This window comes from Triticum dicoccoides, chromosome 5B (genome assembly GCF_002162155.2).
Source record: "Triticum dicoccoides isolate Atlit2015 ecotype Zavitan chromosome 5B, WEW_v2.0, whole genome shotgun sequence".
In the NCBI taxonomy this organism is placed as follows: Eukaryota; Viridiplantae; Streptophyta; class Magnoliopsida; order Poales; family Poaceae; genus Triticum; species Triticum dicoccoides.
This window is the reverse complement of record NC_041389.1, coordinates 391,278,194-391,293,524: the sequence shown is the minus strand read 5'-3', so window position 1 is coordinate 391,293,524 and position 15,331 is coordinate 391,278,194. Positions and strand designations below refer to the sequence as shown.

General features: G+C 47.0%; 1 protein-coding gene across 1 annotated transcript; it reads left to right on the top strand.

Annotated features, from left to right (window-relative positions):
• Positions 1–7,991: 7,991 nt before the first annotated feature.
• Positions 7,992–14,516, top strand: LOC119309357 (muscle M-line assembly protein unc-89-like). Its single transcript, XM_037585379.1, has 7 exons — positions 7,992–8,396; positions 10,356–10,508; positions 10,607–10,670; positions 10,752–10,835; positions 10,932–11,053; positions 11,390–11,457; positions 12,121–14,516. The coding sequence occupies exons 1-7, from the start codon at positions 8,260–8,262 to the stop codon at positions 14,124–14,126; spliced, it is 2,634 nt and encodes an 877-aa protein (XP_037441276.1). The 5' UTR covers positions 7,992–8,259; the 3' UTR covers positions 14,127–14,516.
• The last annotated feature ends 815 nt before the right edge of the window (positions 14,517–15,331 follow it).

Sequence of the window (15,331 nt, the reverse complement as noted above, 5' to 3'; positions counted from 1 at the left end):
ACCGTCTTGCGAGGCGGGCGACCCTGAGGTGTCGTCTCAGAGGGTTTCTCCGAATCCGGCCTTAGAAAAAGGTCCGCGGACGAGTCCGGCACCGTCCGGTGCACGGTCGCAGGAGCTGAAGGATCTGCTCGGGCGAGCGTCTATCTCAGAAGAACACCGTGTGTTGATGAACATGGTGATTGGAAGGATTTCATCCGCGGAAAGCGGATTGCACGAGGCCGCCAGGAGTTTACTAACATGTTTTGAGGTACGCGAAATGATGTACCATTTGACAGATCCGCATATATAAAATGCGCCCTGTATAGATAGTAGCCCCTGAGACTCTGTGCGTTGTCAAAAATGACGGCGCGCAGAGGATCATAATCCCACGTATAATATGTCGCCTTTCCTATGTAGGTGGCGGGGTGTTCGGTGGCTAGCCGGACTGATGAATTTGCCGAGCTAAAGCGGTAACTTGACATGGCAGATACCGACATTGCGCTTGTCAATGAGCGGCTGGACGAGGCACAAGGTATGTAATGTCTCCAAAGACATCTGGTAAAAGGAGCTTGATGCTCGTACCTTATAACATGTGTGCTTAATGCAGATGGTGCCGCTGCCATGGAGAACCTTCGGGCGGAACTTGCCCGAGCCAAGGAGCAAGCCAGGAAAAGTGATGCGGCTGCCTTAAAGGCGGCTGAAGAGCTAAAAGCCGAACAGGCTGCTCACTGCCAGAGCAAGAAGGAAATGGCCGAGATGGCTGTAAAATTGAAGAATGCTGCCGACCGTTGCAAGCTTCTTGAAAAAGAAGATAGGGTGGCACAGAAGGACCTAGAAAGGTCACTGTCGAGGCCAAGGACACTCGCTCTGCAATGAGAGCTATGAAGGAGGAGCTACGTCAGGCCGGAGATATCACGGCTGGAAAGCCCTATATGCTGCGGATGAAGTTCGGGGATCCTAAGTATGCTCCATTGGACCGGAAGTGGAGTGCGGCGAACACTTATCTGGATTTGGCGGCGAGTGCCGCGGACGCGACCGAACACTTCCGGGGTCTAAATGACCACGAATTGGAAGAACTTTTTTGGTCGCAGTTCCACAATCCAGAGCGCCCACTTTCGGTATCCGATCGTTTGGCCGCATGGGCGGAGCTACACAGGTTATCCGGACTCGCCATGAAGCATGTCGTCAGTCATCTGTGGCCGAAAGGGCCCGAGCCGAAGAGTTATTTTAGCTTGGTGCAGCAGTTCCTTGGTGCGGTGTCGCATATTGATGCAATGAAGAGGTCAGCATGCAGAGAGGGTGCACAGATGGCTCTTGCCCGTGTCAAGACATACTAGGCAGAGATGAAGGCTAGTGTTGTTGCATCCCAGGATTTGGACGAAAGTCGAGTACCTGCCGAGCACTGTTTTGAGGAAGTTCTGCAGGGCGCTCGTTTAATAGAGACGCAGTGCTCGAAGGATGTTATGTTCGAATAACATGTACTATTGTAAAATAATGTTTTGATGGAATATAAAAGCTTTTTATACTTGTGCTTTCAAGAATTAGAATACCTCATGTGCGGCCGTTAATGTGTATGTGTATATAACCTGAAAGATGGCAGTCGTTGGCTTCAGCCCCACGCATATAATGCGGGGGTGTTCGCTGAAGGCGCATTTCCACACTTGATCCAACGTCTTGGTCCTATAAAGGAGGTGATAGCGCAGCGAACTAGGCAACCGGACTATAATGCTTTATCACTTTCACTTAGCCATAGGAGTTTGACAGTGGGGCTACTGAATAGCCCCTAGGGGCACCGCGCTCGCCCGAGTTCGGGTCGCGTGTGTGCCTGACCGGGAAACGGCCCTTCATTAATGCGGAGGAATCCTAAAGATTCCAGCAAGTCATCGAGTGGTTGACCAGTCTCTTGCTATATCATGACAGCCAGTTTTTGGCTTTCTCTACTAAGGTGCTCGCCTGGCCGAACCGGGGCACAATCGCAGTAGTTCTCCTGGTGCCGCCTTAGCCTATAGAGTGGAACGTAAGGCAGCAAAACACAGGAGCCGGGCAAACCCAACATTTGACCAAAGACATGATTCAGAGCTGATGCATATAAGGCCAAACTCGCGACGCCGAACACTCCCTAAGGTATTCGGTCTTTTATGAAAACGGGCTGAACAAAAGCCCTTGGTAAGAAGCCCCTGGTGTCCAGGTACGCGCAAAATTCTGGTGTGGCCACATGCCAAGACGCCAGCCTCCTCTTCGGTTATAGCAAAAAACCGGGGGATGTTATCAACAAGAGACAGTAAAAAAGGTTTACGCAGGGTCTTAATCTGAAAAGAATCCTTTGAAATGGGTCCCTACTGCACGTCTGCGCCTGTGTCTCCGTTGTGCCGTATCCTAGACAAATGTAGCACGGTGTTCGTCTGTAAAAGAGAGGAACTTAGTTGAAAACAACTGTGCGAGAAATCTATGTTAAAATAAACAAAGTATAATACAGAAAATTGGTAGAATTGAGCTTTATTGTCTCTTGGTGTAAATGCGCGGAGCCCCTCGTACAGGGGTATGCGGCTACTAAGCCTTTGTATGTTTACGCCGGACTCGTCAAGCCATGTCCGGGGTCTTGAACGACCTGTTTAGGTGCTCTAACTAGTAAAGCTGGTTTAGTGTGCGGCTGTCAAGGCAGCCGCACCATCGTTCGCGCTCGAGGAACACTCGATATTTCCCTTTAATGAGATGATGCCTCGTGGACCGGGCATTTTGAGTGTAAGGGATGCATAATGCGGTATTGCGTTAAGGCGGGCGAAAGCTTCACATCCTAGTAGTGCTTGATAGCTACTTATGAATGGGGCGATGTGGAAGGTTAGCTTTTCGCTTCAGAAGTTGTCGGGGGAGCCGAACATAACTTCTAACAAGAGGGAACCCATACAATGGGTATCTGGGCCTGGCGTGACCCCTTGAAAGGAAGTGTTGCCATGGCGAATTATTGCTGGGTTTATCCCCATTTTGCGGATTGAGTTCTGATATAACAGGTTTAGATCACTGCCGCCGTCCATTAGGACTTGTGTGAAGTGGAGTCCGTCAATTATCGGATCTAAGACCAAGGCAGTCCAACCTGCGTTCCGGATACCTCTAGAGTAATCCTAATGGTCGAAGGTGATTGGTTGTAACAACCAGTGGCGAGACTCCACTAGGACAGGCCGTATGGCGCATATCTTCATAGGCGCCACTCTGTTTTTCCCTTTTGTCACATGAAGTGAATTTACTGTTTTGACTTCTTGCGGGAACTTCATTTGTTCTCTGGTGCTCTGCTTGTGGGGTTCGTCGTCATCTTCGCTTGGTATGTCGAGCCCCTTGTGTTCGGTGTTGAGTTTGCCGGATTGCTTGAAGACCCAACAATCTCTATGGGTGTGGTTTGCAGGCCTCCCGGGAGTACTGTGAATTTGGCATATTTTGTCCAAGATTTTGTTGAGGTTAGATAGCTCGTCACTATTATCTTTTGGGGGCGGCTTTTTCTGATTCTGCCGAGAGCTTTTGAATCCGGCGTTGACTGTCATGCTCTTCGGGCTGTTATCCTTGATCCGGCGCTGTTCCTTGCTACAGCGCGGTTTCCCATTTTCATCTCTGACTTCGGATGTACTTGGGTCGCTGGTGCTGCTTCTTGCCAACCAGCTATCCTCTCCTACGCAAAAGCGGGTCATGAGGCTTGTCAATGCGGCCATTGTTCTTGGCTTTTCTTGGCCAAGGTGTCTGGCGAGCCATTCATCTCAAACGCTATGTTTGAAAGCTGTTAGGGCTTCGGCGTCCGGACAGTCGACTATCTGATTCTTTTTAGTAAGAAATCTATTCCAGAGTTTTCGGGCTGACTCTCCGGGTTGTTGAGTTATATGACTTAGATCGTATGCATCCAGAGGTCGGACATAGGTCCCTTGAAAATTTGCCCGAAAAGCATCCTCGAGCTCTTCCCAACTTCCTATGGTGTTTTCGGCAAGGCTTTTAAGCCAATGCCGGGCTGGCCCTTTGAGCTTGAGGGGTAAGTATTTTACAGCGTGGAGGTCATCACCTCTAGCCATATGTATGTGGAGGATATAATCCTCAATCCAAACTCCAGGGTCTGTTGTTCCGTCGTATGCCTCTATGTTTACGGGCTTGAATCCCGCTGGAAATTCATGGTCCAGCACCTCATCGGTGAAACATAGGGGATGTGCGGCGCCCCTGTATTTGGGTGTGCCGCGATGTTCGGATATTTGTTGCGTTTGCTTACTAGAGCTTGCTTTCTTGGCCCGTAGATAGATCTGGTTGGGCCGTCTTTTTGATGCGAATCCTTGTGCGGATCGCGTGCCGGATTGAGCGCGGCGCTCTTTGCCGCTCTATGTCGGTCATGGGGTCGTCTATCCGACCTGGTGGCTTCCTTGCTTTTTGACTGTGGGGGCTCTAAGGCCTCCTCATCAAATTCCGGTAGTAATTTTCGCTTCGGATAGCTCTTTGTGTGGTGACTGTCGCCGTACTTGTGTGCGGTGTTGAGTACTTTGCCCCATCTGATTCTGAGTGCATCTTCCGCTGTTTTGAGCTTCCGCTTCTGCTTTTTCAGGCTACGCGCAGTGGCGACGAGCCTTTGGTGGAGGTTCTTCTGCTCCAGCAACTTGTCCGGCGTGAGGTCGTCCGGACTATTATTTTCGCCGGGGACGGGTTGTTCGGTTTGTTTATCCAAGTTGCCCTGTTCGGATGGTTGCTCGACGGCATGTTCGTCGTCCGCCGGTTCGCCCCGCTCTATGGCTGGGTCTCTGTCGAGGTGGGGTTTGGCGTGGCGCTTACGCCGCCGCTTTGATTGCTTTTCGAGGGAACGATCCCTCGTTGCGCCCTTTTGATCCTCGTCGTCGTTTCTTTTAGGTGTGTCCACCATGCATACATCATGGGATGAGGTGGTTGTCCAGTGCCCTATAGGCGCTGGTTCTTGTTCGTCTCCTTCATCGGCGTCCATACTGTCGATGTCTTCTGAGTCGAAGTCGAGCATGTCGGTTAAATCATCGACAGTGGCTACGAAGTGGGTGGTGGGTGGGTTTCGAATTTCTTCGTCGTCCGCGTCCCAACCTTGCTGACCATAGTCCGGCCAGGGCTCTCCTGACAAAGAGAGAGACTTTAGTGAATTCAGGATGTCGCCAAAGGGCGAGTGCTGAAACACGTCCGCGGCGGTGAACTCCATCATCGGAGCCCAATTGGGTCCAATCGGAAGGGGTGCGGAAGGTTCGGAGTCCGGAACGGAGTCCGGCACCTTGGAGTCGTGAGCTTCGCAAAGGACAAGGCTGGTATTCGACTCGATCACCGTAGAGATTGCGGCCCCCGAGGCGGTGTCCAACCATCCGTCCTCGATTGGCGCAGTCGGCTCTGAGCTAAGGGTCGGAGCGGACACCTGAGCGGCCTTCTGGACACTGTCCGGCGGCAAAGCTAGATCATGCCCATCGTGACAGTGTGGCGTGCTCGGCTGTGGCTCGAATCCGTCGAAGATCAAGTCTCCGCGGATGTCAGCCGTGTAGTTCAAACTTCCAAATCTAACCTGATGGTCAGGGGCGTAGCTTTCGATCTGCTCCAGATGGCCAAGTGAATTGGCCCACAGTGCAAAGCCGCCGAATACGAAGATCTGTCCGGGGAGAAAAGTCTCACCCTAGACCGCGTTGTTGTTGATGATCGAAGAAGCCATCGGGCCTAAAGGTGACGACACAGAGGAACTCTCAATGAAAGCACCAATGTCGGTGTCAAAACCGGCGGATCTCGGGTAGGGGGTCCCGAATTGTGTGTCTAGGCGGATGGTAACAGGAGACAAGGGACACGATGTTTTTACCCAGGTTCGGGCCCTCTCGATGGAGGTAAAACCCTACTCTTGCTTGATTAATATTGATGATATGGGTAGTACAAGAGTAGATCTACCACGAGATCAGAGAGGCTAAACCCTAGAAGCTAGCCTATGGTATGATTGTTGTTCGTCCTACGGACTAAAACCCTCCGGTTTATATAGACACCGGAGAGGGCTAGGGTTACACATAGTCGGTTACAATGGGAGGAGATCTACATATCCGTATCGCCAAGCTTGCCTTCCACGCCAAGGAAAGTCCCATCCAGACACGGACGAAGTCTTCAATTTTGTATCTTCATAGTCCAGGAGTCCGGCCAAAGGTCATAGTCCGGCCATCCGGACACCCCCTAATCCAGGACTCCCTTAGTGGAGATTTCTTGTTTTCCTCTATTCTTGTACTGTAGATTATTATGCTGACAGAGAATGTAGCAAACGAAATTACTACACAGTTTTTTGAAGAAATTAGTGCACTTCTTTTTAAGATAAGACAGTGTAGTAGTAGTGTTTGGAGTTTCAGAAGGGAGGCAATTTGGTTTGTGACTGCACATTTTTTTAAAGAAATTACTGCACAGTTTTTTAAAGAAATTACTAAACATCTTTTTTTTAAATACTTGAGATTACTCTTGTGTTTGTCTTGCCTTGTGACTGTTTCAAACTGCAAATAAATTGTTTGCTCATCGGACTTTGTTATGAGTTTTTCTCTTCCACGGAAACTCTCTATTCGGTCTGGAAGTTTCTGTATTCTGTTGGTCTTGATGTAGCTTTAACAAGGCCATGAAATAATTCATACTATTTCTTCATTGTACTTTTCCCTTTGCAAACAGTCTTCAGCCTCTGTTGGTCTTGATGTAGCTCTAACAAGGCCATGATATAATTCCTTGAAATATACCCGATTGTTCTTGTGCTCTTAATATCATTTACTTGAAATATACCTGGTCATTTACTTGTACATAAATACTCCCTCTGTCAACTGGCTCCTCTGTTTGTGGGTCTTGGAATTGAAATTGAATGAGAAATATCTGCATTGAATTGAAATGAGATATAATTTTGTCAACAGTAGCAACATTACCTTGTTTTCTTCAGTATCATCAGTTTTTTTCTGGAGTCATTAAACCAGGTTGAGAAGTGGAACAAAACAGAGGAGGAATGAGACGTTTGCAGGGTCCCTCGAAGTCGTCTATTTGAGAGTCTCGTCAGTTGCTTTTGTGTCGGTTCTATTGTTGTCAACATGCTTAAATGTACGCATGTCTTATGTATTCTCAGCATGCTTAAATGTACGCATGTCTTTCCTTGGACTTGTGAATGCTGAAAATGTACGAGATATTTTTGGTTCCAAGTCATGCTGATGTGAGAGATTATGTTGCTGTTATGTGACATTGCAATTATGTGATGACATATTGGTTCCAAGTCAAGCAAATTATGTTGTTCATGTGAAGAACTGTTGCAAGATTAGATTTTTAACCGTTTTACACCATTTTAGTTCAATATGAAAATCCCTCCGTGTCAAACAGTGTTCTCTATGGAGGGGAATTTGAGGGATGTGTGGTTGGAGGGGGATTTGAGGTTTCAAGAGAATTGGATGGAAGAGGGGGATTCACCAAATCCCCTGGAATCCTCTCCACTCCAACCCTCCACAATCCCTTACTGTCAAACAAGGCCTAAATGCTTTCCTCTCTGCTCCAAAGCCATTGCTATGGAGCCGAGTTCGCTACGAAAACCCCGCAATATCCCTTCAATCCAGGGACCAAGGGTGAGCACATGTAGCAGAAGCAAAAGATAAGATCCCTAAAAAAAGTTAACAAGATGGACACAGTAAAGAAGTTAACGACAAGATGGTAGATGGGCACAGTAAGAAAGAACTTGCACACTTCCATTTATTGTCCTTTCTGCGAGAAGCGTCTTTGCCCCTTTTCCCGGTCTTGTGAAGTCCTACTCCTGTAGCCCCTGCCCGCCGGGCGCGGGGCCACCCACACCCACATGCGAGAACCCAACCAAAGCTAGAGCCAGTCAAGTCCGCGTGACCTTCCCATCCGACGGTTCAGGTCGCGCCCGCACCAAGCGCCGCAGCATCCCGGCCGTCCACCTACACAAACACACAGCACCTCCCCTCCACCCTCCCTCCCTTCCCTGCCCTCTCCTTGCCCCAAAGTACACAGCGCCCACGCAGAACCAGCGTCTCCGTCCGGGCCCACTCGTCAGCCTCACTGACATACCCACTACCCACACCGTCGCGCAGGCCTCCCCTGGACTCCTACTCTCTCTCTCTCTCTAGCCGATTTCGCATGCACCGGCAGCGGCGGCCGTCTCCAGGATCAAGAACCCCAATTTTTTTCCCCTTCTCTTTTCCCCCGCCGGTTCTTCTTGCCGTCGCCGCTCGCCTGAGAAGAAGGGAGGGTTCTCGCTGCCGCTTCGTCCTTGCATTTGTGTGAGAGCGCTTGTGAGCGGGGGAGGCCATGGCGGATCCGGACGCCGACGAGAGCCCGGACTTGTGGCAGCTCTTCTGCCACTACGACCGGCTCTACTTCCGCGGCGAGCTCGACGCCGCCGCCTTCGCCGTCGAGTGGGCCTACCCGCGCATGAGGACGACCACGTACGTGCGCCTCTTGCACTCCCCGTTTCTTTGATTTTGGGGGTTGGGGCGGGGGCAGGTAGGTTCTTGTTGGAGCCCCCCGTAGGCGATGCCTTGCCCATCTAATTTGTTTTACCGTCTTCCAAGAACAGTCCTGCCTAGGATCGTGGTGCTTTGGATTCTTCCCAATCTCCTCAAAGACAAACGTTTCATTGTTTAGCATTTGACGCCTCGATTCACATAAAAGACGCCCTTTTTTTCTTCTTCGTTCGATTCTTCGTAATCTTGCCTTCCATTCCCTTTTCTCCATGTGGGAAGCTGGGTGCTTCCGAGGGAATCGTGTAAAATGTTCAGATTTCCGAGGGTTGTTGTTCTTCAAATAAGTTTTTTTTTTTTGCGTGTGTCGTAGAGTTCGCTCCAACATAGATGGTGCCCGAAGTTTATTTTCCCCGTTGTGTTCGAGATTAAAAAAAACTTAATAATAGGATTACAAACCCATGTTTCGTAAGGCGTAAATACACGTGCATTGCAGACTCTGCTTAAGGTTATTGCTTCGCTGTACATATCTATTCACAGTGCAAAAATGCCTAGGAAAAGGAAATGATTCATTGGCTATTGCGGCATTAAGTCAAATTGGTGTATTTAAAATTTTGCATGTGTGTATATGGATACAGGAAAAAATAAGTATTCCTACAAAAATTATTGTTTGTGCCCCAGATGCTATTTACAGTAAGGTACTTCAGATCTTGTTGTGTTTTCTTTTTATTGTTGTTGTTGTTGCTTTCAAATATACTCCCATTGACTGCTTGGTTGAGCTAAGCTCAACAATCATTTTTGTAGATGGCAGCACATCCTTAATGAGCTTATTATTGCATTAGCTAGATATACTTTAACAAGAGCATTTTCTTACTATATGTTCATTCTGGACTATAAATGTGTGTTATATACTGCTGTTCTGCTCAATTATTAAATTGTCTTTGCACAATTTATATGAATATAAAATAAAGAAAGCACTGATTTGATTGTCTATAAGCAGTTGTTGACTTGTTTCTGATCCTGTTCCTTTGGAGCCATGAGCAAAACCATAACACTCTATGACTTCAAACCTTGATTTTCTTTTTCAAATATAGCATTTTCCCCATTGACTGCTTGCTTGAGCTAAGCTCAACGTCCATTTTTATAGATGACAATAAATGCTCCCTCCGTCCCATAATGCTCTTATATTATAGTGTCAAAAACGCTCTTACATTATGGGACGGAGGGAGTACATCCCAAATGAGCTCATTATCACATTAGCTAGATATACTTCAACAAGAGCATTTTCTTACTATATGTTGATTCTGGACTATAAAATGTGTGTTATATACTGTTCTGCTCAATTATTAAATTGTGTTTGCGACATTTATATGAAAATAAAATAAAGAAAAACAGAAAGCACTGATTTGATTGTTTATAAGCAGTTGTTTTGGATCCTGTTCCTTTGAAGACATGAGCAAAACCATAACACTCTATGACTTCAAATATTATTTATTTTTTCAAATATAGTAGAATTTTCCCCATTGTCTGCTTGCTTGAGCTAAGCTCAACATTCATTTTTTATAGATGGCAACACAATGAGCTCATTATTGCATTAGCTGGATAGACTTTAGCAAGAGCATTTTCTTACTATATGTTGATTCTGGACTATAAAATGTGTGTTATGTTGATTTCGAGTCGCTCGACTAGTCGCGACTAGTCGACGACTAGTCTATGAGTCGCAAAAATATGGTCGACTCAGCTTAGTGTCGACTCGCGACTCTGAGTCGCGACTAGTCACAACGCAGGCTCGACTTCTTCCGAGTCGCTGCCCCAGAGCGACTCGCATGAGTCGCGACTCAAAAACCATGGTTATGTAGTGTTGTGCTCAACTATCAAATTGTGTTTGGAAAGTTTATATGAAAGTAAAATAAAGAAAGCACTGATTTGATTGTCTATAAGCAGTTGCTTCGGATCCTGTTCCTTTGGAGACCTGAGCAAAATAATACTCTATGAGCCAATGCTGCAATGTCGCACAAATGCTGATATGAAGAACGCCCTGCTGCATCTGATGATTCATGCAATCATATTTCTAAAGCATGGTATGAAGAACCTCGGGTAAATGCTTATTCCTTTTAGCTAAGATTGCGTGTTCAAATTTTAGTCATTGCCCAGCCTGCCTGTAGCTTAATTTTTCTGTGCATTCATGTACCCAGCCATGGTCCTGTTTTCCGTGATTGGATGGATGCTATCAACACTTGCACCGCTGAGGATCGCATGGTTAGTATTTTCTGGCAGCTATATTTTTAACCATCGCGGCCCATTGATGATTTGGATTTATGCTTGCGCCACCCTACCCAGAGACCGACAGGTGGCTACTGTATCACCACTACCCATGATTTCAGTGAGGAAAAATCCTGCAACATCCAGGGGATTCCGTGGAAGGTACTGCTTTCCATAGTTCTCTTTTTATTGTTTCCTTTTTGTTAAATTTCTTTCTAGTTTACCTCTTACTAGCATGTTCAAATTGTTAAATTTCAGTGTGAACAGTGTGGCGTTACACTTCTGAGGGCAACGAATTTGGGACCTCCATCTGATTCCTGCTGTATCGAGAATGTTAGCGGAGATGCAACCTGTGACAACATGCTTTGCCAGTGGCACAAGTAAGACTGCATAAGTTTACCCTGACATATAACTCATGATGTTTATCGATATAGTTGTAAAGTTGCACCTTACATTCTTAATTGTTGTTTTCTCCCACAAAGTCGATAAAGATATGCCCTTGGACTCTGGGTGATGCATTTCTTCTTGTTAATTGCTCTCTATCATTTAGATGCAGAATAACCTCTCAAACTCATAATTAGATGCATATGCCACTTGTTTGTTATTTTTAATACTCTCCATGACTTCTCTTAATGTATTTCTAGATAATATTTACTTTTGACTAATGTTTGCATGGTGAACTTCAAAGGTGTATTGACTGATGCTATTTTCTGCAGCCACAAGACGAATTGTGGTGGTACATATGTGGTAACCAAACCACGAGGGCAAAGGATGGTTCGAAAAGGTACAGTCAGAATCAAGTATCTAATGCACTTTTGGTTATAAGCTCTGAACTAACCATAAAGAGTATCAAAGTCAAACTTGGATCCCGTGCTTCAGTTTTACTATTACGCAATCCACCTAAATTTTGTTTGGTTTACGACTATTCTTGCATTCTTGTATCTTAATTTTTCAGCATACAACTGTCAGTGCCCACATTTTATTTTTAATTCTGTAGTTTGATGCATTCAAGAATCAAGATAGTTGCCCTGTATTATAAAATTCTTTGCTGATGTTGTAGGTGTTTATCTATTATATATTCTTTATGCTATACAATTAAGTGAAAAAGCAAGATGTTTGTGTCAGGAGTGGCACTGAAACTAAAACCATGATATCTGACAAAAAATAGATCATCTGTTGCCTTACGAATGAAGGATCAAGTCCACTGTATGGTAACTCCAGAACACTTACACTTGAGTAACTTGGTGGGTCGTGTAAACATGTTGCTATAGTGATTTTTTTGCTTAATCATTTCATTATGTGAACTTTGGTACTTCCAACACTAGTGTGAAATATTGTTCGCCAACAAGAACGTAGACTTTAAAACCAAAGAAAATTCTTGCTATAGGTAACTTGTTATTGTAGTAAATTCATGTTGCCACATCAACTTACAACATGGCTTCTTCAGGTGGAGAGTTGCTTCTTCAGACTGGAACAACTGAAATGACCAAGTCACAAGGAGCTGTACAACAATCAGATTCAGATGAAGTGCAGAAAGCAATTGTTTTGTCTGCAGCCCCTCGGAGTCGGAGAAGATTGAAGCCGAAGCAAGAGTTTGTTGCATGGGAGAATATTGAACTTTTGTCTATGGGGAGTCGCAGTAATGCAAAATCAGTGGGTAGTAGCTCCTCAAAGAAGGCAGAGGATGTCCTTTCGAGCCAACTGAAACGGAAGCAAACATCTGTTACATCAGAGAAGCATGGGTTTCTCTCACTAGGGAGTTGCGACAATGCAAAATCGTCGGGAAGTAACACCTCCAGGAAGGCAGGAAATTTGCATGAGCCAGACGATGTTAAGCCTTATGCATCCCAGAAAAAATTGAAGCTAGTGCAGGACTTGGCCGCATCGGAGAAATATGGAGCTTTCTCTCTAGGGACTTGCAACAGTGCAAAACCACCACGAAGCAGCACGTCCAGGAATGCAGAGAAGTGGTGCAAGTCCGAGGGTGTTGAGAAATCCACTGTCCCGTGGCCTGCTGCGCCCCCTCATAAAATGAAGCTTGAGCAAGACTCTGTTACATTCCAGAAACATGGGGTTGCAAAACCATCAAAAAGTATCACCCCAGACAGAGTAGGCAAGCTGCATAAGCCGGATCGTGTTGAGAACTCCGGTGTCCCGCCTTCCACGCCCCTAAAAAAACTGAAGCTAGATAAGGACCCGGTTGCACCCGAGAAACATGGGGTGGCAACATCAAGAAGCCTACCTGCTGCACCTCCCACAAAGCTGAAGCCAGTCTTGGTTGCATCGGAGAAGAGTTTTGATTGCGGCAATGCAAAAGTACCGGACAACATCTCCTCACAGATGGCACACAAGAAACTTGAGCATGGAGGGGCTCAGAAGCACATTTCTCTGCATGCTGCCCCTCAAACTATGCTGAAGCAACCGAACAAAACCAGCTCCACAGTGAAGGCACCAAAGCAACATAAATTTGAAGACTTTCGGAAAGCAACTGTTCAGCCTGCCGTCCCTCAGAGTAAACTGAAGCAATCAAACCGTGCTGCTGCATCGGAGAGGCAAAAGACAAGGAGCAAAACCAAGAGTTGTGCTAGGAAAAAAGAGTATGTTTGCTTTAGTCTGTGGCAGAACTTCTATGAACCGGAATGCTCGAGTGGATCGGACGAGCCGCTTGTAAACAAGAGAAGTGTGCGGAGAAAAAGAGAGAGGGAACGCGCAGTTCAGATCACATATTCACGGTCAAGGAAGCAAAGCACCAGTGGGATCAGCTCCATCAAGGCCAAACTAGATGAGGAAATCTCAGCTGGACACTTGGAGATCATTGTTATCGATGATGAGGTGATGACTGAAGCCCCTGGAGAACAGTGCAAGGCACCAACTCCATGCATGAACGCTCCTGTCGTCCCACCCACTGATCAGGTGACGACTGAAGCCCCTAGAGGTCAGTCCAAGCCACCAGTTCCATCCAAGGACGTTCCTCCCACTGATCAGGTGATGACTGAAGCCCCTGGAGGTCAGTCCAAGCCACCAGCTCCATCCAAGGACGTTCCTGCTGTCCCTCCCACTGATCAGGTGATGACTGAAGCCCCTAGAGGTATGTCCAAGACACCAGCTCCATCCAAGGACGTTCCTGCTGTCCCTCCCACTGATCAGGTGATGACTCAAACCCCTAGAGGCCAGTCCCAGCCATCAGCACAGCGCATGGACACTGCCGTCCCTCCTGCGGACCACGGAGACCGGTCCGATCCATCTACTATCATGGACATTGCTGCCGTGCCTCCAGCTATGACCCAAGCCCCTATGGACCAGCCACAGCCACCAGCTCCTTGCTCCATCGCCGCTGATCAGGTGGTTCCACCTTGTTCGGCCGACCTGCCCGGTTTACCTCCTTCAAATCCAAGCAGTTGGGCTGGCGTGATAGACATTTCTGATGATGATGATGATGACGACGACGAATGAACTCCTTTTCCATCACTATATATACTCTGCTTATTCTGGATTAAACTGCTGATCAGTGATTTACCATAGATAGGTACTAGTAACTTATCAACTGTCGTTTCATTAAATTCTGCTGTGGAGGCATAGAGCTCTGATCTGAACGGCGAAACATCCTCCTATAGATGACTTTCTGTAGTATTTTGTGAGACGGTGGCTTGGGCATGGTGAACTGAAGCATGGAGTTAGCTGCACTGCAATGCTGAAGCATGCGCTGTAATTTTTTGTGAGACGGTGGCCTGGGCATGGTGAACTGAAGCATGGAGGCTTGTTGTACTCGCTGGATCATTTGCGCCATGTCGTCTATCATTCTTCTTGCTTCGAGAAAATCTCAGTGTCTAATACTGTGGTAAATTGGTTATTGTTGCTCCACATCTACTCCCTCCGTCTCGTAATATAAGAGCGTTTTGACATTACACTAGTGTCAAAAACGGTCTTATATTATAGGACGGACGGAGTATCATTCTGCGTGCCGTGTTACTGGTTATATTGTTGCTCCTTGCTTTCCATGGTATTTTTGTGAACATGCCATTTGCTTGTGAAACGTATGTTCATATGACACTGCCATATGCACCATTGAAATGCATCCTACTGCTATCCTGGGTCAAATAGAGACGAGCATGGGAACGGAAGGGTGAAGAGAAACGGATAGAATGGGGATTGTACATGCTCGCTGATATACGTACTTCTCAGCCGGAGCCATGGTATGAAAGCTCTGGAAGTTACCTTGCGGAGATACTGTATTTTTGGAAGACGGTCCCCATCGACGACCAGATGCGGTGGATCGATCGGCCGCCACGCACGCACGGTTCATGCGCGCGTCCAACCGAAGGTGGCTCGACGGAGACCCGCGACGGATTTAAGCCAGAGTGATGCGAAGCATCCCATGTTCATCCCTATGTACACTCTGACTACTCTCCAAATCCTAAGAGGACTTATGGCGAGACCTCAATTATATGTCATTGGACACAAGATGAACTCAGCTCCTCTCCGAACCTTCACTTCCCACATGTGAGACATGGTTACTACCTCATATATATGTGCTATGCATGACCAGGAACAAGGAGGAAGACCATGGACAAAACGGCGAGGACACCAAGTACAAGGACCAAGAGAAGAAGTTGCCCGAAGCTACAGCGGTCGGACGTCCGACGACTCCCAGGCTCCAG

Excerpts from the sequence above, each read along its gene's own strand:
- LOC119309357 (XM_037585379.1), top strand. The coding sequence starts at position 8,260 with ATGGCGGATCCGGACGCCGACGAGAGCCCGGACTTGTGGCAGCTCTTC. Across the intron at positions 10,671-10,751 it reads GCACCGCTGAGGATCGCATG|AGACCGACAGGTGGCTACTG; the intron begins GTTAGTATTTTC and ends CACCCTACCCAG. Across the intron at positions 10,836-10,931 it reads TCCAGGGGATTCCGTGGAAG|TGTGAACAGTGTGGCGTTAC; the intron begins GTACTGCTTTCC and ends GTTAAATTTCAG.